This window comes from Lycium ferocissimum, chromosome 8 (assembly GCF_029784015.1).
Source record: "Lycium ferocissimum isolate CSIRO_LF1 chromosome 8, AGI_CSIRO_Lferr_CH_V1, whole genome shotgun sequence".
NCBI classification, from domain to species: domain Eukaryota; kingdom Viridiplantae; phylum Streptophyta; class Magnoliopsida; order Solanales; family Solanaceae; genus Lycium; species Lycium ferocissimum.
In genome coordinates this window covers 22,261,430-22,287,330 of record NC_081349.1, presented here as the reverse complement: position 1 = coordinate 22,287,330, position 25,901 = coordinate 22,261,430, and the positions used below count along the sequence as shown (strand labels likewise).

The 25,901-nt window shown below is 34.4% G+C and overlaps 1 protein-coding gene across 1 annotated transcript; it reads left to right on the top strand.

Moving 5' to 3' along the window:
• Positions 1–66: 66 nt before the first annotated feature.
• LOC132067555 (transcription factor MYB3-like) lies at positions 67–2,300 on the top strand. The gene is made up of 3 exons (XM_059460819.1): positions 67–334; positions 531–660; positions 1,765–2,300. The coding sequence occupies exons 1-3, from the start codon at positions 202–204 to the stop codon at positions 2,030–2,032; spliced, it is 531 nt and encodes a 176-aa protein (XP_059316802.1). The 5' UTR covers positions 67–201; the 3' UTR covers positions 2,033–2,300.
• Positions 2,301–25,901: the final 23,601 nt, after the last annotated feature.

Here is a 25,901-nt window from a genome sequence, read left to right as displayed (position 1 = left end):
AAGTCAACACTTCCTATCTTTATTTATCTCTCTCTCTCTAACTTATTATAAAGACACACTCTATCCACTTCCCAAACCACAACAACCCATCTCTGTTTTTTTCTGCACATTCAAATCTTTCTAGTACATATGTTCTTCTTCATAGTCTCCATAAAAGAAGACACACATTAAACTAGAATATAATTCCAAAAATATAGAATTATGAGAAAGCCTTGTTGTGATAACGAGGAGGAAATGCATAGAGGAGCTTGGTCTAAACAAGAAGACCAAAAACTCATTGATTATATCACTAAACATGGTGAAGGTTGCTGGAGAAACTTGCCTAAAGCTGCTGGTAAGAACATTTTTTTCTTTAATTCTCAACAAGAACGGTTCTCCATGCAAGTTCAACTGAATCTATTACTTTCTGTTTGTACTATGCAAATATTTATGCAAAATAAAAATAAAAAGTTGAAATGTGTATGTATAATAAATTGATCATGCTCATTTCGAGTCCGGTGACTATAAGTTCTGAATTCACCTTTGATTAGGTCTACTTCGATGTGGCAAAAGTTGCAGACTAAGATGGATGAATTATCTTAGTCCAAATCTAAAAAGAGGCAATTTTTCTGAGGATGAAGATGATCTCATAATCAAGCTACATGCTCTCCTTGGAAACAGGTTTTCCACTATTTTCCTTTACATTTTAGATTTAATTGACAGAAAAAAGGAGAACAACTATTACATACAGCTTAAATGGACTTGTTTGCTTTGAATAATATAAATTATTGAAAGAATGAGAGTTAGCTATGAAATTCGTCGCTAAATATTACTATTAATGGGTGGCTCTGCGATTTCTTATGGGCACAGGCATCCCAGGTAATTCAATCTTATGGTTCTTCATTATCTACATATGGCCTTTTTTTCCCAGGTGCTCATTTTGTCTTGGCTTTTAGTTTAATATTTCTATTTAGCAGACGTGGTTATTGGCAAGAACTTATTGAATCCATCGTTTGGGCTCATAATAAATTAAAAGTTGCTCCTGCTACTCAGCCGAGAGCCTTGAGCATTATACAAGGATGTGCTGTAGGAGTAACCCATTACCGTCTGTGGCTGTAAATTATCTCATAAAGTTAAATTGTTTTTAAATATAGAAATGTGCCAATCTTTTTGGGCCAAACTAATAAGAAAAGTAAAGACAATTTTTTTAGAACTGAGGGAGTAGAACTTTTAAATAATATATCACTAACCCGTTGTTAAATAGGATTAGCAGTAGGTTTTTACTATTTAATGACATTAAGTTGTCTGTTGCTAATTCATTTTTTTTTAATTTTTTTTTTGCTGGTACATTGATTTTATTGTTTAGACAAATACTTTTTGAACGATTGACAACAATAATTGGTTTCATTGAGCGATGCTTGTTCATTACTCCCTTTGTTTTGATTTATCAAGAGGATTAAGAAAAAAAGGAAGTCTTTGGAATTTGTGATATCTTAAACAAGTCATGACAATTTTTTTGTGCCTATAAAATATGAAGTTTAAGTTGAATATTTCTAAAAGATGAAAGAGCGTCATGTAAAATGAAACTTGAGGGAGGTTTTTTTTTTTTTTTTTTTTCTTGGCAAGGTGGTTAAACATATATACTTTGGTTAACATTAAGTTTGTTAAAATTAGTTAATTTGGGTGAAATATCCAAATCAAGCAAGTTTCAAGTAGCTAAACGTTTGTTGAGACTGGTATATAGTGGTAGTTATTATTTCTTCATTTTGACATATTAATTTTCAGGTGGTCCCTAATAGCTGGAAGATTACCGGGGAGAACTGATAATGAAGTGAAGAACTATTGGAATTCTCATTTGAGAAGAAAACTTATAAAAATGGGAATTGATCCAAAGAATCATAGGATTTCTCATTATCTTCATATAAAAAACCTTGAATTTTTGTCAGAAAATAGCACGAGAGAAAATGATGAAGTAATATCTGATACTGCAAATTCTTGTGCAAATGGTCAACAAAGTACAAGTTCATTGCCTGATCTCAACTCACTTCCTTAAAAAATATCAATGACGCTCTTGATTGTCTCCTCCGAGGTTAATTTTAGCCGACTGATAATATGTACGCATGGTTGGCTTGGACACCTCCGTCATGAGATAAATATAATATTTTGCACCATGGTTGAGCATATGAACTCAATATTTTTTAATAAGTTTTAGCTAGCAAGAAAGTACAATGTATGGTTGTTATTAGACTACAGTTGTTCATGCAGTAATTGTCACATTTAGTATGTGCTTTTAAAGGTACAACTTATCTCCATTTCAAGTACTAGCACTTTTCTCTCTATTTTATTTCTAGAGAGCTACAGAGACTACGATTCAGAATTTGAATATCATGGGCTCATGTTTGAAATTCTATTATAAGCCAAATAATCTATTGGGTTAAGAATCTATTATTAAAACTTATATATATATATATATAAAGTTCGAGTCAAAAATAATTTAAGGTTTGGTTATCTAGAAAAGCACAATATATGGGTGTTATGCTGTTATTGGCCTATTGTTAATTACTTAATTTATGTCACATTTACTATACTTTTAATGGTACAACTTATCTCCATTTCTAGTACTCCCTCCGGATCAAAAAGAGTGTTCACTTAGCCATTTGTAAACCCCTTAAGAAAATACTAACTCCTAGAAACAGATATGTAATTTGACTAAGTTGCCCTTAATTAAATAGGTATTGGGATTTGATCACATAACACTTAATATGAGAAAATCTGAAAAAATAAGATTAAGTCTTTCTTGATTTGATAAGTGGACAGTCTTTTTGACTCAAGAAAAAGAGAATAAGTGGACACTCTTTTTAATCCGATGGAGTACTAGATATTACTCCTTCTGTCTCATATTAGTTGGTTGCATTACTGGAAATATTCGTCCCAAAATACTTGTACATTTATAAAATCAAGATAGAATTAATCAAAGTATTCCTATTTTGACCTCACATTAATTGTTTTAAAATAACCAATATTAGAGTGCAATTTATTGGTGAGAGATCAGGGTAATATTGTAAAAATACACTTTATTTATGATTTATAAAAGGACGTGTAAAGGGGAAAGTGGACATGAGAGGGAGGGAGTAGCAGTTGATCTCTTTCTATTTTGTTCCTAGAGAGCAGGCGGATCCAGGATTTGAACATTATGAATTCGAACATTATGGATTCGTGTTGAGGAGTCTACCACATGTCATTTGATCTTATTGGGTTCATAATCTAATAGTTGTACTTATTTAGTGATCTATAAACATATCTAGAGAGTTCGAGCTAAAACTACCTTGCCGACCATAATACCGGGGGTGGGGCTCAATACAACCAGTGGCCTAAAGCAAACTTTAATAAGATATCATAAATATTGTGTCTCGTCTTCTAACCTTTCTAGATGCAAAACTATAAATTTATCCTTTTAAAAATAACTTGAGCTGGAGTCGCCAGCGGCGGAGCTGTTGCTGGTGGCACAAAGAGGCAGGGTTTCTTTTGGTCAGTGAGTCGGGTTTAATGGGTGGACCAGATTGAAATAACTTAATTTGTGACCGAATTTAAATTCGGAGAAAATTTAAATCCACATAGGGGCCATGTAGGAAAATAAAGGTGGGACATAGAGATTTAACGGACGAAGGGTAAATATGACCCTAAAATTGGATAACAAGGGCAAATATATCAATAAAGTATAACAAAGAGCAAATAAAATCCCTTTTGAAGAGTACAAGGGCAAATATGACCCTTTCCGAATAATAAATTATAAACACGTGCTAATGATTAGCTAATTACATAATAATAGCAAAAACAATTTAGGCCTTTGACCTTGTGGGCCTAAAGCAGTTGCATTAGTGGCCTTACATTTGAGCCACCCATGCATACTAGTCCTTGTGGGACTAGAAATCCGATTGGCTAGCTCGTCGGTAAAGGGCTTCAACGGAAAAGTCATCGAAAATGTTACCGACGAATCACATTCTAGCTCGTTGGAAATTAGCGATTTTCTGTAGATCGACCCCCGCAGAGCTATAACTTATGTTTTTAAGGGAACATTGCTTGTGAAATGAAAATAAAATGTTCAACTACACTTTGAATGTTTGTCCATTTGGACATTTTCTTTTCTTATTTTACCTTTTCTTCATATATACATATTTTTTTAAGAGGGGATCGGCTTGCTCTTAATGTATGTGGCCAAAGGTTAGTTTCTTTTCCTTCTGTCTAGAGCAACTTCTCAATAGTTTCATAGTACACGTGATGCAGATCCAAAAGTAATATGTCAGTGTGCATTAATTACGATTTTGTGGTATTAGGTGCAAACTTACAGAATTATCCATTATTATATGGTCTGACAAAGTTTTCTCAAGTGTCAATAAGGGCTACCAAGGCTATATAATCGACCCATCTATATATGTATATATTCTTCACATGATAAAGTTCAATTATCATTATAAGAATGTTGCATTTTGGTGGAGTTTGGATTTGGAAAATTACATCTTTTGCTTTTGTCCCGCTCTAAATTTAGGGAAGCGTGATCAGCACCTAACTAATTAACTTCTATCGAGCGAATCATCTGATTAGCAAATTGATAATCACATTAACATGTATATAGCTGAAAAACTATGATTTTAAATTTAAACATTCATTTTAAAAATATTGAATATATCTATTAATGTCCCGACTGAGAAAGAGACGATCAACGTCCAACATACCCAAATTATAACTGAAAACACATCAATTTTGGCTGGTGGATGAAGTATGCAGGTACCAGATTCATATCAACTCAGCACTGTGGAACATAAATTTATCATGTATAAAATTTCACTAATTAACCAGAGTTTAAAATATACAATGAGTTCAATACTGAAACGTTAAAGATTGAACCCATAAAATTTAAATTCTAAATTAGCCGATCTGAAGTCTGGACTTGTTATGAGCTAACAAGGTAATAAAAAATACTACTATAATTACTGATTATTCGGGTACGCCCTGGAACAAAGTAAATAGTCATACCGAAGTATGAGTGGGGTTCACCATTGTCACTAAAGAAGGATGTTGATTCTAACTAAAAGTGTAACCTAGACAATCAAAAAGTGCGGTATTTGATTAAAGGCCATACTTTTCAACCTCCGACAACGTTTTTTTGAGTGGTCTAAACTAGCGTAACCTTTATCCTAATTAAGGCCATGCTTTTCATGCGTTGCTTTATAAGCCACTCTGCAAAATTGTGGCCTATATGGTATAAAGGTCCCACTTGCAGTCCGCATATGGAAAAAAATTTCAGAGTGCGGAGTCAAAATGGCGTATTTTTGCAGCCATTAGCCCAAAATAGTATGCTTTTTTTTTTTAGACCAAAATGGGTATTTCGTTGGATAACCAACGAAATACCCACACACACTGTTCCGGTGCCGAATAAATTGTTGCATTTCGCTACACATGTAGCGAAATGCAACAATTTTTTTTATTTTTTTTTGCATTTCGTTGTGCAATTCACGAAATAGGTTTTTTTTTTTTTGGCAATTCGTGAAAGAAACTGTGTGTGCATGCAATTTTTTAGTGAATCGCATTTCGTTGTGCAATTCACGAAATATGCTCTTTTTTTTTTTGCAATTCGTGAAACTAATGAATTTTTTTTTTTTTTTTTGCATTTCGTGAATTGGTCAACGAAATAGACTTATTTTTTTTTTTTTTTTGCATTTCGTGAATTGATAAACGAAATAGGCTTTTTTTTTTTTTGCATTTCGTGAATTGGTCAACGAAATAGACTTTTTTTTTTTTTTTTTGCATTTCGTGAATTGATAAACGAAATAGGCATTTTTTTTTTTTGCATTTCGTGAAATTAATGAAAGAAACTTTTTTTTTTTTTTTTTTTGCATTTCGTGAATCAGTGAAAGAAATAGTTTTTTTATTTTATTTCGTTCATCTAAAAACGAAATTGGAAAATATATATATATATATATATATATATATATATATATATATATATTTTTTTTTTTTGTATTTCGTTGATATACCAACGAAATAGGAAATTATAATTTATTTTTTTTGCATTTCGTGTATTAAAAAACGAAATAGGATAAAAAAATTATTTCGTTCATATAAAAACGAAATTGGAATATATATATATATATATTTGCATTTCGGTTATATTCCAACGAAATAGGAAATTATAATTTTTTTTTTTTTTTTTACATTTCGTTTATATTCCAATGAAATAGGATAAACATTTTATTTTATTTTTGTATTTCGTTTATATAAAAACGAAATAGGAAAATAATTGGAATATTTTTTTTTATATATTTCATTCATATATCAATGAAATAGGATAATTTCCTATTTCGTTGGAATATAACCGAAATGCAAATATATATATATATATATATATATATATATATATATATATATATATATATATATATATATATATATATATATATATATATATATATATATTATGTATTTCATTTATATAAATAACATACCTATTTGCATGTACAAGAAAAAATATCAACTCCTAATTACACCAATTAAAATCACAAAATTCAAAAATAATATATTTTTTCCTTTTTTTTTTAAATCCACTTTTTCGTGTTTTTTTTTTTTAAGTTTCCTAAAATAAAAGTATGAAAATATAATTTTTTTAACTTTATAAAAAGTTATGATAATTTATAAAGTGGATTTTTTTTAAAAACAAGCGTGTTAAAAAAAAAATTCTAAAATAAAGTTATGTTTTGATTAAAAAATAACACGTTTGTTTTGTTTGGAAACTTTAGATTTAAGTGTTTTATTTTTTAATCAAAACATAACTTTATTTTGAATATAAATCTAATTCAATTAGATAAAAACACAGTTAAAAAATATAGGAGAAAGAGTAGTTGTAAAATGGTGAAAGAGTAGTTGTAAATTGGTGAAACTTTAAACAGTCATAACTTTGCGCTCGGATATCCGATTTATGCAATTTTTTTTTTTTGATTTTGCATATTTTTCCGAGATCTAGCAGCGCAAACCGCCGTAAGGCGGTTTGGCCAGGCCGATTTTCTAGAAAACCTCTTTTTTCCCTTCCAATTTTAATTTTCCCCCAAATTGGCGGGAAATTTTATATATATTTTGTATTTCATTCATATATCAATGAAATAGGATAATTTTTTTTTTTTATATATTTCATTTATATAAAAACGAAATAGGAAAATAATATTTTAGTCAACTTTATATGTCGAGAAAATTAGTCAGCTTTATTTTCAAAAATTGAAACCGCAGAAGTGAAATTGACATTCACAGCTACATTACCCGGATTTTTACATTGAAATCTATTGCATATCATCATCTTATAAGTAAATAAAACTGAAAATTTCAGGCCAATTTGGGGAAAATTGAAATTGAATGGGATAAAAGGTGTTTTTTAAAAAACCGGCTCGACCAAACCGCCTTGGGGCTGTTTGTCCGCATAGATCTCGAAAAAATACGCAAGTTCAAAAAAAAAAAAGCGTAAAACGGACGTCCGAGCACAAAGTTATGACCATCTAAAGTTTGACCACTTTACAACTAGTTTTTCACCTTATATTTTTTAGAATTAGATTTATATTCAAAATAAAGTTATGTCTTGATTAAAAAATAACACGCTTAAATCAAAATCTTAAAAAATAAAACACCCTAAAGTTTTCAACAAAACTTACTTCGGGTATCTTTTCAACCCCTAAAACGACGATCCAAATGTTTACGTATCCTTGATGTATTGAGCCTACATTATAGTACGCAGAAAAAAATATCAGGTTCTATATAAAATATTGACATTTCGGAGTCTTGACACACGACTAATCGTTGGTCAAAGTATGATTTTTTTTTTTTTTTTTTACCAACGAAATAAAATATATATATATATATATATATATATATATATATATATATATATTTATTTCATTTTTTTATAAACGAAATAAAATTTTTTTTTTTGTGCATTTCGTTGGTAGTCCCACGAAATACAAAAAAAAAAGAAAAAAAATTATATTTTCATGTTTCGTTTTTTGTATGAACGAAATAAAAAAAATATTTAATTCATTTTTTTTTTACCAACGAAATCAAAAAAAAAAAAAATCCTATTTCGTTACTAGTACCACGAAATACAAAAATAAAATAAAATTATTTGTTATATTTCGTTTTTTGTATGAACGAAATAAAAAAAATAGTTAATTCGTTTTTTTTTTTTACCAACGAAATCAATTTTTTTTTCCTATTTCGTTACTAGTACCACGAAATACAAAAAAATAAAAAATAAAAATTATTTGTTACATTTCGCTACAGATGTAGCGAAATGCAAACAGTGTCATGGGTATTTCGTTGGATAACCAACGAAATGCCCATTTATAAAAAAAAAAAGCGTTCTATTTTAAATTTTATAGGTCAAAAACAATTTTGGCTCCGACCAAAAATTTCATATCCTAAAACTAAACTTATAAGCCTGACCTTTGCTACCTTATAGGCACACATTTGAAGTGTGGCTTCTAAAGTGACATTTGTAAGTGTAACATTTGCTAATGTACATGCCACGGTTTTACAACCAATAAGCAGCACCAAGACGGGCTTATAGCGACACCTTTAAAGCGTGGCAATGTTATCCAGGCTATAAAATATTTATATGCCACAATTTTCAGGTTGAAAAATTATAATTTTTATGCATATATCATATAAAATAATGAAAGCGTACCGTCAAAACATCCGATGTTAGCGAGGTCAGGGGAAGGGTTATGCTAAGAAAGTGTGATGTGAATGACTCTTTCTAACGCAAAGTTAATGTTTATCCTAATGCAACAAATTAAAATTCGTTACTGATGTAATTAGGGTATATAATCAGTATAGTGACTTACCAACACCCTACTGACCACTGATAGATGGAAATTCCGATCGTTTATAATAAAGCTAGAGCTGAAAACCAGGAAGGCTCCTCTTTGAGCCTCCTTGAAGTTCCTACCTTATTGCCACTGTTTTTTTGGCTAATTCTTTTGGTTTCCATCATCTGTATGCCTCAATTTTAGAAGGCAAGTCCGCCTTCTTCACCGGTAAACTTCTTTCAGTGGCAGTAGAAATATGTTTCAATTAAAAAAAAAAAAAAAATTGTCACTGATCCTATCCATTTAGCGACGAATTATTAGAAATCTTGTTAGCTGCGAGTAATTTAGCATCGAATTAGCGACAGAATTCGGGGCTAATTCCAGTTGCAATTAGTTCAATTTCACATTCTTTTATTTTCTATTTGAGTTTGGTTTTGGGCAAGTGTGACACGTTATAGCCTGACGACCAACTAGAAAATGTAGATACAATTATATGTATTCGACATATAACGAAATAAGTGCAGCATTAATAAGTCTCATAGACGACCTACTAATAAGTAGGAGGTTCAAGCAAGGTTTAATCAAAATATTAAGTGCACAAATAATACAAATACATTTCACAATTAAAAGCTGATCATAACGGGACAATACATTTCACAATTAGATGTAACATATGTAACTAAACAACTGAATAATTGAAACTGAACAACACTGAAAATTAATTCAAAATTTTCGACAGTTTTTTTTGTTCTTTTCTCTTTTGTTCACATATAAATTTAAGAGGGGATTGGATATAAAAGTTGTCCTAATATATGTGGCCAAAAGGTTAGTTTGTTTCTGTCTATTGAACGAAACTACTCAATAAGCTCATAGTACCCTACATGCATGCAAGCAGATCCAAAATAATATGTCAGTCCACATTAATTATTGCAGTACTATTTTGTGAATTTTAGGTGCAAACCTAGCCAAAATTTAAGTAGGCGTTTGGCCATAGAAATAAAAAAAAAATAAAAAAATCATTTTTTTGGAATTTTTTAAGTTGGAGTTGTGTTTGGCCATATTTTTTGAAAATACTATTTGATTGTTGAAATGTATTTTTTCTAAAAAAACATGAAATATGATTTATACCCTCAATTTCTAAAAACTAGCAAAACCAGCCAAAGCAATTAATAAACATAACTAGTGTGAGAACTATAGCAATTTATAAACATAACTAGTGCGAGAACTATAGCAATTATACTCGAGATCAGCTTATGAGGTGCTCAAAACTGATGGTTTCTTTCCATCAAAAGGCTGCAACTGGGAGGTTTAGTGGTGTGCACAGAAAATATAGCATCTCTAAATATGACTTTGTTGCAAAATTTCCACATGTTTCTTTTCTTTTAGAGGCTTTTTAGCACATTATGTTGAATGTTGTTGGAGTGGAGAGCAACTAAGCAACATAAATTGCCTTTGACCAGTGAAAAATGTTGTATGAACTTTTAGGGTAAAAATTGAAAACATAAAACAAAAGTAATGCTCCAACAGAAAATGGAAAAAATGAAAAATAAGATTTTGATTGTTTTTCAGATTTCAAATATAACTTCAAGTTGTATTTGAAATTTTTATGGCCAAACACTATAAAGTGAAAAAAGTGGGGAAACAAATCTGGAAAAAAGTGAATGATTCTCATGGCCTAATGGGTCCTAAATTTCATGATATATCTCTTCAAGAGCGACTTCTTGGGCTATTCTTAGGTTATATGAAAAAAGGAGTGAATGCTTATAAAAATAAAAAATAAATCCTCGATTTCTATTGAAAGCAACTATTTGGGGTGTCAAATGTGTGGATCGGACGAAATTAAAATTTGAGCATATCATGAAAACACGTTAAGTCAATTCTAACGGCGTGTTTGGTATTGATGGAAAATATTTTTTTGAAAAATAAGTGAGTTTCTTACTTATTTAATGGTGTTTATAAGTAAGTAAGACGAAAATATTATCTTATAATCTAGGCAACCATTATGAGGTGTGAGGATGGGATAAGGATGTGTTGGAGGACGGTGAGAAGTGTAATGTTGTGTCAGTTTTTCATACTTCTATTAAAGAAGTCATTTTCCTCATTTTTAATTATCCAGAGAAAATATTTTTCAAAAATTTTGACTGTCCAAACATAAAAATTAGAAACCATTTCTTTATACCAACTACAACCTAAGGATAGCAAAAAATGGAAAAACTAGCCCATATTTTTATGATACGCTCAACCCCGCTAATTTGGACGGGCTGGGTAGAACATATTTCTATAACGGTTCAATTTGGTCACAAGCCAAGTCAGTCAATCTAAAAGTTACGCAAATTTGAAACAACATTGGACACCTCTATAATTCTATTGCAAACTAAGAAAAACAGGTAAAGTTAAATTAGTCATACGGCAACTGGCAACCCCTTCAAATTAATTACTTTGGCCAAGATAGATTTGGTAAAAACCTTTTTTTTTATTAAATAAGTATTTTATTACCAAGGAGGATATGTACATAACCAACCAACGCCATGCTGACTGAGACCGATGAAACCATCAAATACAATCAAACCTCCCTATAACAGCATCGTTGGGTAGTATTTAAAAGACGGAAGCATGAGGCGGGGCGTTTTATTTAGTACGGAGGGGCGTAAGCCCCGAGGCACGGGGCTTAAGCCCCATTGATCTTTATATAGTAAAATAGTATAATGACACAAAAATTATAAAATATATATAAATAGTTTTAAAAAATTGATAACATGGTCAAAGAAACTCATAGAAAGCAAAACTTCTAACATGATTTTACAAGTATAAATAATTGCAATGATTTAAAAGTTATTATGAGATACAAACCATTTTTAACCCCTTAACCTTCAAACAATAAAAGAATCACAATTTCTAAAGCATACTACTATCATATATACTATGCAATTTACCTCCTTAAAAGAAAATAATCAATAAGCTTTATCAAATTATAATTAAAACATCACTTCTTCATGAATAAAAGTAAAATGACTTTCAAATAGAAAAATAATAAACTATGATAATTTTGAGACACATGACAAAAACATGAAGACTAATGGCAAGTGAAGATGTAAAATTCGGCTATATATTTTTAAAAGAAATGTTAAGTGATGTTCAATTTCGCAGTGTTCTCAGATAGTAAATATACAATACTACGGTTCGCTATTTCAGTTATTCTCAATCGTCTTCTTTGTACAGATGAAGCAAACTATTAAGCATCATTCATTTAATAAAGAATTATGAGGGTCAATAATTTTAACTAGGGAATTTAACACATAATTTGTGTAAGAACTCTTAGGCAAGCCCCGAGCGTTGGGCATTAGGCGTGTTTAGGGCATACAGTCGGGCGCTTAGAGCGTGAGCCTCACAGAACTCAGCCCCACACGTAAGCCCCGAGGCGTTTTGCCTGTGTCGTGCCCCGGGGCGAGTCCCTAGGCGAGTCCCAGAACTGCCTTCTAAAACATTGTCGTTGGGTCCGAAATTTTTTGTCTGCTCTAGAGAATTGATGTTATACATCTATAACATCATTTGCCATTTAAGTAATAGTTGGCTTTTATGGGCAAAAAAGATGCATAAAATCTATTTTATTTTATTTTTTAATGTTGTAAAAAATAACAAATTATTTAAATTTTAAATCTCAAAGATATGAATGCTTCACTCACTAAACATTAAGGAAAGTTAATACAATTTTAATATAACGCTTGAATTTACGAAGATTTGTGTCTAAACTTTTAGCAAACGAGTATCCAATTGCTTTCCCTTGAAGGGAAAATCTGAGAGTTGAACTATTGAATCTTCTAATCCAGTCCAGTAACAATAGGTTGAGGTTCTTCGTCAGCACTTTCATTGTCGTCTTCGGGTTCCATAGTCTCTTGTTCTTCCACTCCAATGACATGGGTAATAATCTTTTCATCAGTGAAAGCTTCAATGATAGGAAGTGTTGCATCAAACTCCACATATGCATTCATATGTAATATTTTATCATAAATATAGTACATTAATCTATCAAATTAAATATTTGGTCAAAATCTATACTACTTATTATTGGTAATCATAAATAATCTACTTTTTATAAAGATGGTTAATAATCATATTACCAAAAAAAGCAGATAGCTGTTATATGGGGGCTGATTTTACAAAGAGTGTATTGTTATAAAGTTGGTTGTCGCTGTTATAGGTAAAATGCTGTTATAGAAAAGTAAAATATAACATAAAAAATTAGTTCTGAAAAATCTCAACTGTTATAGAGAGGTGCTACTATATGCGGATGTTGTTATAGAGAGGTCTGACTGTATATGAACAAGCGCTCCCCCTTTTGTGGCTTTGTCGCCTGATCTCGGCGTCTATAATTGTTATTTGGGGATCTTGTCCTTCTTAGCCGCCGTTACCTCCATGGTTTCTATTTCACAGGCTACCCCTTGGTCTCCTTTGATTTCGCCTATCCCCCAGGGAGGCAGGGAACTTGACCTTTTGATGAAAAGTGGAAGAACCGCCCGCACGGAGTGAATCCACCGCCTTCCTAACATGACATTATAAGACATGTCTCCGCTTATAACGTCGAAGGTTTTGTCTTGTTTCGTGCTATCAGCGTGAACCGGTAGCTCAATCTCCCCTTGAGTCAACTCACTTGCCATATTAAACCCAGCTAGCATTTTATTTGCGGGGGTGATTGCATCATCTACTCCCATTTCCTTCAGAACGCGTTTGGGATAATGTTTGTCGAACTTCCTGGATCAATGAACACATGCTTAAAGAAAGAATTTTTAATTCGAATATATATTACCAGGGCATCATTGTGAAAAGAAATAAGTCCCGCGCGGTTGCCGTTGGAAAAGGATATGCTTCTGCTATCAGCGAGGTCCCAATTGTGACTTTTTGTTGTAAACGGCACCTTGGATTTTCGGAGGCTAGTGTAAGTTATCTTGCTTACCGTTTCCCCCTCCCCTCCTCTCGAGAAGATCATGTTGATTGTGTGGATAGGCTAAGGTGTCTCGTCCGACTTCTGCCGACGATTCTTGCTCAGGTTGAGTTTTGCCTGGTCATTGATATATTCCTTGAGATGTCCGGCTCGCAGGAGCTGGGCCACCTCGACCCTCAGGTTCGCGCAATCCTCTGTAGCATTCTCGTGAGTGCTATGGAAGTGACACAACAAACCGATGTTCCTCCTGTCCGGGTTGGTCCGAATCTCCTCTCGAAACCTGGCCTCCTTCATCATCCCCATTACTGCGACAAGTTCTATGGAATTTATGCCGAAATTATGATCCGAGAACATCGGGGCCTCGACCCCTTTTGATGTCGATCCCGAAGGACACTGGTCAAAGCTGTCGAGGAGACCTCAGATACTCCCGTTGTTTCCCTTGTTCGAATTCCGACCTGAAGGCATGCGGGCCTCATATGGCTTAAACCGTACCCAGTGACTTGTGATGTTTGCTTCGAAACCCGGATCCGATCTCTTTCCAAGTGACTGCCTACTTTTGTCGGAATCATCGCCCTTTGATTCTCCTCAATGCGCATTTTAGCTGTATATTTGAGGTTTATCTCGCTTTATGTTTTAGCCGGGAATTCCCTCTAACTTTCTTTAAACTTCTTGAAAGCGTCCGAGCTTCTTGAATTTAAACCATCCACGAATGCGGCCGCGGCCTAATCTTCCGGGATAAAATGCCAACAATATTTTCTCTCTTTGAAACCTGTCCACGAACCACGGAGCAACTCATCCCCCCGCTGCTTTATGGCAAACACATCCTGCTTGTGTGTTTTGACCCTTCACGCCCCCGCGTGGGCTTTGACGAAAGCATCTGCAAGGGGGACAAAAGAGCCAATAAATTTTTTGAGTAAATGAGTATACCAAGAGAGCGCTTCCTTTATGAGCGTTTGATTAATTTCTTCAGCATGACCGATTCGATCTCATGCTGTTTGAGGTCGTGCCCGGTAACGGCTGCTTTAAACATCATTATATGTTTCTCCGTATCGGTAATACCATCGTATTTGGGCATATCCGACATTTTGAATTTCCTGGGTATGGGCCTGCGTTTTCTGGGTACGGCAGTATACCGTACTTTTTGCCTCATACACCCTTCATCATGGACGGGGCTCCTGGGATTTGACTCATTCACTCGTTCATTTCCTTTTCGACCCTGAGTAACTCCTCGGTAAATGCATCCAACCGTTCTTTCACCACCTCAGCCTTTTTAGTTTTCTGGGTCGTAAGGATCTTATCCGCGTTCTGATCTGACGCCGGAGTCCCTGCCCTAGAATGCTTAGCCATGGTAGTCATAGCCCTTTCCATTTGTTGCATCCTCTCATCCTGTGCCTTGAGCGTGGCCATCAGTACTTCACTTGTCAAGGGACCCGTCTTTTGAGCAGGTTTTTACCCGTCAGGTTGAGATTGCGCTCGACCCGCTCTTCCGAACACGCGGTTGCTCTGCTTTGTCGGTGTTTAGGACTCCTCTACTTCGCTTTTCACTAGGCTGCCTACGCGGTGTCCCATCCCTACTGCTCCTATATTCTTTAACGGATTCCCCTCCATGCTCGGACACTTTCACCTCCACCAGATCCTTCATACCTCTCACCAACATTTGTGCATCCTCGAGCCCCTATATATTGCTCGAGCTACCGCTAGGCATATCTTTCTGTGCACAAGATTTTACTTGGAGTTTCTGGAAGGAGAATTTCTGCTGTGAATCAGGACAACTCCACAGCTGTCTATCGCCACAGACAACGCCAAACTGTATTTCGATGAAAACAGATAACCAGTTAGAGATTTGTACGTTATGGGTGTAAAGACAAGTAGGCAGTATCCAATCCTGGAAACTCTCTTTTCGGGGTCAGTGTTTGTGATTGCAAGAGTTAGATTGAATAAACGAAACTAAAGAAACAATAAAAACAAGCAAAATACACATACGTTCAAAGGTAATGATGAGCCCGGATTTGTATTGCCTCAGAGAGAAAAATGAGAGATAGGTTACAAGTAGGGGTGTACATGGACCGAGTTGGTTCGGGTTTTTTAAAGACCAAACCAAACCAATTGCATCAGGTTTTTAAATCTATAAACCAAACCAACGAAAGTCGGGTTTTTCAACCTCGCGTTTCCTCAGTTTTTTTGAGTTGCTCGGATTTTTTGGGTTTTTCGAATTTTTTTCCGGTAAAGTCTTCATACAAAACATATAACTTGTACTTCAAATATTCTTTTAGTCCTAGAAAGACACGACTATCTAATAAGATATTTATTAAGAAAATAACACAAAATGTGAGATGAGAGATGACATTATACTAAAATATTCAATAAAAAAAATGTAATGAAATTGCATAAAATAAAATTATCATAATCTAAAAGTACTAAATCATGCTATAATAAAAACGACTAATTTATAAGGCATATAGAAAATAATCTTAATCTAAAAGTACTAAGTCATGCTAAAATAAGTACGACTAATAAGTATTAATTACATGACTAGATATTAAAGAAAAAAATAAAATTAAGTTATGTATTTTTCACTTTCTAAACCAACATAAAACTAAAGAATAGATATCCAACATTATTGTCATTCCTAGTGGTAGAATTGAATTTATTTTTTAGCATTAATATTGATTTGATTTTTGTTGGGTTTTATTTGAGTTACTAACATCTATGGCTATTAAACTTATTGGACCATTCAAAATTCTAAATCCAAGCTTGAAATAATATGTTAAAAGACAGAAAACTATGAAAAAGTTTAGGAAATATTTATAAATTGCATTATAATAAATATTTTTATGTACAAAATATTTATGAAATTTTATACATGTATTGTCGGGTTGGGTTGGTTCGGTTTGAATTTTTTTAGTTAAAACCAAACCAAACCAATGGTGGTCGAGTTTTTCTTTTTAAAACCAAACCAAGTCAAACCAAACAACTAGTCGGGCTTTTTTCTCGGTTGCATTCGGGTTATTGATTTGGTGCGGTTTGTCGGTTTCCTATGTACCACCCTAGTTACAAGAGATGGAGATAAGGTTCCTTTAGCTTACATGATAAGCTATCCATATAGAAACCAAAACAAGACTTTTCAACCCTAACGACAACTGGTGTGACCCGACTGTACACCCACATGTTGTTCTTCCACGACACTCTGATCGAGATTCGTTGATATGACCCGAGTAGGTGGAAGTGGATGCCAGCTGTGGAGGCCTTCTCGGCCTCTTCAAGCTCCCGATTGTAGAAATTAAGCCCGGACACGAATTTTACCCAACACACACATTATTTCATATCAGAAAGTTTCAAAAACCTATATGTTGCTCAAAATTTTAAAGAATATAGTCGTGCTCATGTCAGATTCTTCAAGATGCACTGCTCACGCATCCGCCGACGACATATTGAAGTGTATGAGCAACATTGCTACTATATAAGTTGGATAATAGTTTTCTTGAATAGCCTAGATTTATAGACGTAGTACAATGTTGGTACTATTTGTCACGCCCCAAAATCCACCCTAGACGTGAACGGCATCCGATGTCATGAACAACATCGGAAGTACTTTATAAATCAATACCGTTAAGTCCTTTTTCGATAATCTTTCATTAATTAATTAAACAAGTTATAAATAACTAAATAAAATTGAGATCACAATTATGAAACAAAATCAGCGGGAGTCTAATATATATGATTAGTTATGAACGTGGCAAATGCCTCAAAAAGTCGTAGGAGACTTCAACATCTACCCACAATTCTGACAAATATCTATGGAGCTTCTATGATGAATAAACGAGTATCTAAGTTCAGGACGCAGCCCGAAAACTAGAATAAATAAATAACGATGGAGCGGTGTCTCACGAACAAAGGTGTGGGCTCACCAATAAGTCTGGAAAGCAGCAAGTTCTCTTACTCCGTACGCATATCACAAACCTACTCTTTTTCATTGCCTAACAGACCATATATATAGATGAAAAAAAAAAAACAATGGTATGCTTGAGTATTGGGTACTCAGTGAGTGTCTCCGGGATAATAGTTAATAGCAAAATAAGTAATAAAGATCAGTGAAATAATTTCAATAAAAACAGTTTGAAATCCAGAGACAAGATAAACCATAAACTTTATAACCATCAAAAGAAACCATTAAGACAGATATATATATATATATATATATATATATATATATATATATTCCAATCAATTAAGCCGTAAATTACAATTTGAGTCTTTCCATTTGGAGTTCAATATCATCAACAAGCCACTCACAGGCAAACAAGTTCATTATCGTCAACAAGCCGCTCACAGACAAACAAGTTCATTATCATCAATAAGCCACTCACAAGCAAACAAGTTCATATTCATTAATAAGCCACTCACAGGCAAACAAAGTATAACACATGACCATATAAGGTTCCCTAAACAACCTAGAAGCACCACATCTGGGTAATTTGACTCACGATGACTATCCTTCCCCTCGAATAGTTAGACAAATGCCACATCGGGGTGTGTAACCCTCGATGACCACTCTTCCTCTCGAATGGCTAGGCTAATCCTACTAGGATCCATAGTGACTACCCTTCCTCCCGAGTAGAGAGGCCAATCACAGCCAACAGAGAATCATAGCAAAGTAGTCGAGTCACAATCATAGCATAGAAGCAGAATCTCAAATCATGGCGTGGAAGCCGAATCACAAGTCATATCATGATAGTCACATTATTCATTAAGGATCATGTTCATCATCCCATCATAGGGGTACATAAAGTCATTTCAATTTTTAGAAACCGGGTTCACTTCTTTAAACAAGTTTCAAGTTCAACACAATCCATTATAGAGCATCCACACAAGATAGTCAAGCTTTCCAATTATCAAGTTTAAACATCCTTATGGGTTAATTCGAGTTCGAATACCAAGCTTTATATCTAAATTTTTCAATCATCCTTTAGGGAGGAAAACAATCTTGAATACGTATAACATAGTACAAACTAGGTTTAATGTGGGCTTGTCCCTCACGCACACAAACCACAACCAAAGAGTTCATAAAACACCGATCGAAAAAGTATGTTAAAAAAGAGACATACCTTAAATCCCGCTAAAATGCTACAACAAGGAATTCCTACGGTTTAACAGTCACACTAAAATAGTTTTAGATGACAAAGATTAAAACTTTAACCAATTTTAGGGATTTCTACCCTTATTCGAAAAACTAGGGCTTTTCTAGCCTTAAAAACGTTTTCTTGGACCTTATGTGAATCATTGGCGGATTCTAATCTTGTAGAATACTCTACACCAATCTAAAACTTATAAATAAACTCAGAAAATTAGAAGTCTTACTTGTTAGACAAACTCCACACGCCCATTTCGGATTCTTCTTGAGTTTTCAAGAACCTAGGGTTTGGAGAGATGAACTAGTGTCAAGAAGAGGTGAATTGTTATACCCCGCATTTTCAGAACATGAGTATGACATGTACCTTGCCGTAGTAATGGAGTGTCGGAGACGTCCCATGATGTTTTGAAAGGCACAAGCCATGGAAGGTACGTAACAACGAAGAAAAAGGGGTGAATTACGATCCGTAAGTCGTAATCGGGAAAGAGTATTTTGTAACACGAGAACATGGCCATTATTAGTATAATAGTATATAAATATCATGTATGGAGAGTTTCGAAATATTTCGAGGTCGAATAAATTGAAGAGAAATAAGTTCGACGAAAATTTGAGAGATGCTGGGCGGATTTTTAGTCAACTTTGGACGCGCATATCTCCTAGTATATTTGGAGTTTTAAGGTGAAACAAAAAGCCCAAAATGAAGCTCATTGAGTCTAGTTTGTAATGCAACAGACCGTTCGTCGATAGGACCTTGGAGTAGAGAATTATAGACGTTACAAACGAGCTGGGTAGCGTAAACAAAGCGCAAATGCATCGGTAATGCTACGAATGCTACAAAGATGCGCTACGCGCATCGCGGCAGCCTCTGACGCCGCCTCAGCCCCTATATAAAGGGTTAAAATCTCATTTTCTTCATCCAAAAACTTCCAAAATTTTCCAGAAAATTCAGCAACAAGAGGGCTCTTATTCATCACAAAAATTGAGGATTTTGAGTGAAATTTCAAGTAACGAAGTATCAATCGAGGTCCGGGCAACGCGTAGTCGCGAAAATAATGTCGTGTGATGATGGAATTATCTTGGGGACAAGAAAATGATGAAGATTTGGGCTGCCTTCATAAAACAAGGTATGAATCATCAAATCCCTCTCTTTATCAAGTTTGATTAAGGGATAATTGAAAGAATAAAGATTATAGTTGTTGTGTTGATGTTGTTGGATTATGGATTGAGGGTTGAAGAGAAATTTTGATGAAAATACATATATTTATCTTGAAGAATGTTGAGGATGTTGTTATTGATGTTGTTAGTATTAATTTCGACTTCTTTACGGAAATAAAGTTATTAATTAGTCGTATCCCAAGTTGGTTGGTTGGGGAAATTTAGAAAACAGTATGTGGGCTGTTTTATGGCATATGTTGGTGTTAGAGATGATGTTATTACTATTGGTATTGTTGTTAATGCTGTTGGTTGTTGAATTGGAATCTCGGGCTAGGCATATAAACAGGGGAAATGCTGCCCGAATTTCGACAGAATAAAAAAAAAAAGACTTTCATTAAGTGTTTAAGACGAGCGTATGACGATGATTCTAACGATATTATGAATGGTTCTATATGTAGATTACGAGGCTACGAATAATTCTTAAGCGAGTTGCAAGACAGGAAATAAGTTGGAAATCGAGAAGTATCTTCCAGGTATGTTAAGGCTCGTCCCTTTCTTTCAAAGGCATGATCTCTAGGTTAGGATTTCATAAATGTTTCCATATTTTCCTTGTTATCCAAAGTTAAGAAGTCTAAGATTCCGAGGCATGATTTCCTTCCGGATAATCCACAAATGTTTTCCAAAATACTCGTATCTTCCAAACCAAAGGTTGTGATTATGTGAGCCCTTATGATGGCAACGATGGGAATGTTTTTCAATAACAATGATGATGTTAAAGATGAGAATGTTATTATGATGCAAATGATGAGGATGATTTCATGTTTAAAGGTTTCAAGTTTATGTTTTCGATGACGATATGAGAACGTTGAACTATTTCTTGATGTCTCAATTTTGTTCGTGAATGATGACTATTTCTTTTAAGATTCCAAAAGTACATGACTTGATGCCCTATGAGATTTATGGTCTTATTCTATGTTTTCTCTTAGCTCTATTCTCCATTGATAGCCTCACCTTAAATTAATTGTTCCTTGAGGTGAGACAAAGCGACGATAATTATTCCATAATATAATCGGAGGTTACCGACCTTACGTCACTACGATACAGTGGTAGCTTTTAATTGGGCTCTTATGCATGCTTTATATATATGTATGTATTTTCTCACACCGCGCGCGCTATAGTCGGCCGGGCGCAGCACGTAGAGTGCACACCCACCGGTGGGCATGTTATGATATTGCCCCGACGCGGGAGGCACTGGACGCGAAGCTAATGATGATAACACCGAGCCTTAAATGGCCGGGCATGATACTCGCTTATATATCACACCGAGCCTTCATGGCCGGGCATGTTACTTTCACACCGAGCCGGGCATGTATATGTATGAAATGTTTTTTTTTAAAAAAAAGGCTAAGCATGTATGACATCCGCCTTATGAGGCATCCGGATGTTCGAGTTATCTCTCTTACTCATTGTTACTTTTCATATCTATATTATGATATTATTCATGCCTTACATACTCGGTACATTATTTGTACCGACGTCCCCGTGGACGCCGCGTTTCATCTTAGCGTTGCAGTGTATACGGACGAGTAGAGGATATGGCTAGAAGATGTTCCGGTACCGGATTGGCGAGCTCCCATTTTTTCGGAGTGTTGTCGAGTCGAGTATCCATGTCATGGTATAATGATTTATGTTAGAGACTTTGCGGACGAGTCACGTATATAGTATGTCGGTTTGCAAGCGGCTCCGTAAGTTCGATGTATTATCATGCATTACTTTACAGATTTCATATGATCGCAGATCTTACTTGATTTGATAAAGACGGAAATAACGTTTTTCTGAAAAAATTTCATTATGCATTTCATTCCATGCTTTAAGGGCCCAATGAGACTATGAGTATAACGAGAACCAGTGGGTTCGCTCGGCTCTAAGTAAGGACCGAGTGCCCATCATGCCCCATCAGGACTGGGGTGTGACATGAATTTAGTGTAGAATCAATATTATAGATGGAGTAGGTGTCATACCCTATTTTAACCGGGGTCAAAATAGTTTACAACATCCGGGTAATTCCGGGGTTATTTAAAGTTAAGGAGTCGCCACCTAATTATTTACGGTGAATTAGGGCACCTAAGATAATTAAAGTCATTAATCTAAAGTTTGATTTTAAAGTCTACGAAACCAAGTGATTCTAGGTGCGGGTTCTACTAATCTAGAGGGAAGGTATTAGGCATCCTCTAAATTCCATTAACAATGGTTAATCCGACCGGACTTAAAATAAACTAGGCTAAGTGTGAATATAGTATTTTTAATATTTAAGAAAATATCTGGAAAATATTGCTAAAGTTATATATAGAAGTAGAATGCTATTTTAATTAAAACTTGTAGGAAAGTAGTGATTGCATAAAAGAGTTTATATGTATTTGGAAAATGAGTCATACCTACCAGCAAATTTAAAAGAGTTATCGCAGGATTAATATGGATGTTTTAACAAAATGTATTTCAAGTATTCTAAGATAGTAAGAGTAAATCCTGATTCTCCTATCTCAAAATTTAAATTTACGTCGTTGAAAATCAATTGTTCTAAAAGTAAATATTATAGGTATTATAAATGACTTCAATGTGAGAAGAAAAATAAAACTTGTAGAATTGATTATTGATTTAACTATCCATTACTAAAACTCTTTATGTCACTAAGGTTTATCTAAACTAGCAAGCAAACACTAAAAATGTTAGTCATATAATACACATTAAATGCACGCAAACATAAAATAGCGAAGTGGATAAGTTAAATGGGCTCAGCCCACTTTCTTGAACTGCTGTGATCTCTTTGCTGTTGGGCTTTGCCCAGATTTTGTTTGTCATCTGTTTGGCTGCGGACAGAATTACATGGAGGGAGTCATGTTGAAATTGTATTGGGCTTTTTGGCCCAATGCCAAGTGCGGGAGGAAATGACGAGTCGCTTGGACTCGAATGCGGGGTGTCATGCAAAGAAAATGAAGAGGAAAAGGATTAGTATATAGTCAATAATAAGATTAAATGTAGATAATGTAAAACAAACAGATTAGTGGAACATAGAAGCAGGGCAGCTGTTTTGGGACAATATCAAGTTATCGATTATCAAGGCATAAATGTAGCAAAAGCAGGATAGGAAACGCATCATGCAGCGATCGTTTTGACCTCAAAGTGCAGTGTAAATTCATGCGAGTGTAGAATCAACTCTTTTCAGCCCCATTAATAACTCATAACAGTGAACATTCTTTTGTGTAAGCATGGCCTCTATTCTTAGGCACCAAAGGGAACAACCAGTTCACACACATACAGTACCAGATAACAACTTGCCTCAAATTCGGGGAACTCAAGGCTTGGCAGTGGCCTGCTTTATTGATCGGTTTACATCAACATGGGACATGTTACTTTTCAGGTTTACTATACATTTTAGAAGTTCAAACAGATCTAGGCATAATCACATGTTTTTTGACTCAAATAAAGGACTTGTCATAAAAGATTTAACCACAGAGTAGCAATTTAGGTGCGAAATGACCATTGGACTTAACCAAACATGCTTCATAGCCGTGACTGGTTTTAAACAGGGTAAAACAAGTAGGGGTAGGTCTAGCACATATAGCTTCATACTGAGAAATGCAACAGGGAAGATAGAGCAAATCAAATAATCATATACATGGTCTTTGAAGCAGTTCTACCTGACCAATCATTCATTTTCAACCCTTGGGTGATACAGGAGACACATGCTCAATCATTTCAATCTATTATTCCCTCAGTTTGAAACAGCGTCTGTTCAGACCAGTACACAAGCATAAGACAGGAATGGGTATATGATTATATAGGCTTCCCTCACATTCTTGGATTCAGTTTTCACACCTAATCAAGCTAAAGTTCTTTTATTCATTACTCGTTTCTACTTAACAGATGAGGATGACTAGATATAGTAATTAGCATACAAGCTTACATGTTCATCATTCCTGCATAGTTTTCATTTCTTAACATACAAACCAGATCCAATCCAATCAAACACACCTCATTATGCCCAACTGAGTGCACAAAGTTTCAGGCCAGTTAACTCATAAGAGAAGCAAACAAACCAAATGACCGCATACAAAATAGTCATACAAATCTTCATGTCCAATTATCTTGCCCTATACTTTGCATGCTAGTTGACATTCAAGGATAACATGCTTACGATCTTAACTCACTTTTACTATTTATACCTAAATGTTTCGGCAATACAGGACTATATAGAGTATACAAATGAATGACAGCCCATCTACGACAAGACAGCAGACAGGGCCAAACTAACACACAATTAGAACAAAATCCAGAATCAACGATGTATTGAAACTACCCATTCCTACTAACTTAAATCACATAAACTAAACAAATCACAAACAAAACTTGCATTGAACAACTTAACCCAGGTTAATCTTCATATACATATACCTGTCTGATTAAGTCATTCATACACCTAAATAAATAAACTGAAGCTAGACCGAATTAAGACGCTGACATATAAACATTATCAATTACTAAATCATGAACTAGACTCACTAAACATGGACATGTATAATATCATTAAGCTGTTAAACTGAAACTAAACCGATTGAAACAACAACATATACGAACACAATCAGGAATTTTTTGACTCGAAATAAAAAGAAAATACACTGACCTTTTGTGGGTACAGTGAAGTGGGGCGTCGAGGTCTCGAATCTAACTCTCATCTTGGCGGATTCGAGGCAATAATAGAGTAATAATACGGGGTAAAATTTTGTATTTTGGAATCGATATCCAGAAGTAAAGTGAAACTGTTTTTGTACTCTTTCTCTTTCTACAGACGGATGTGGGCAGAGATCTAAAAGAAAAAAAATAATGTTGAAATCTAATCTGTTAGGAACAAAACTAGTATGAACTGATGGATTTTAAGCTTTGAAGGGAGAGTCGGCCGAAAAGAGTCCCCTCTCAAAATGAATGTGTAACGACCCATTTGGTCGTTTGGCACTTTTAGGCCTAATATCCCTAAAACACCTTATTCGTGGTCTAATTTTGGTGTCTATAGCTTGCGATAACGGGTGATTCGGTTATTTAATTGACGAGTTTTAGTCCTCATTTGACATTCGAGGACGAATGTTCTAAAGGAGGGGAGAATGTTAGACCCGTATTTTTATACGTCGAGTTATTCGCGAAAGAATCAACGTGAGATAGAAACTTTGGATTTTAATTTCTAAACTACAACAAATCGGTTACAAATTTTACTTAGTACAAAAATGTTATTGGAGATTAGGAATTACTTAAGTGTGGTGTTAAGTAAAAATTGGTGACAATAATGAGCCAACAAGAGCATCAACATCCAAGGTAAAAAGGATGACTCAAAGTCATCTAAAATAAGGTTAATGGAAGACATACAAATATGCAATTAAATGTTGATTCATCCACTACATTTTCAACATATTGTGGACAATTAAATTTGGAAGAAACACACAAGTTACATTCGGCCATAGGGCTGAAAATTTTGAGGAGAAAAAGTTGAAGCATAAAATTGAATATTTGAGCATCCACTACTTTATGAAAGTATACATTGTTTTAGGAGGACATAACATGGTGGAGGGATCATTTTACATTAAATATTGCTCATCCATCTTGGCATGATTACAATGGACAAAGGGTGGTGTATGAATCATTCACCACACATACAATTGTCTTGTAAACAATTGAAAAGAAAGAAGAAAGGAGAAACAAGAAGGTGAGGTTGGCCAAAAGTTGTAGAAAACAAATTAGAAAATTTAAAGTGTAAAGTTAATGGAATGAATCATGCCATAAGTGGAGCATGTGACCAACTTGT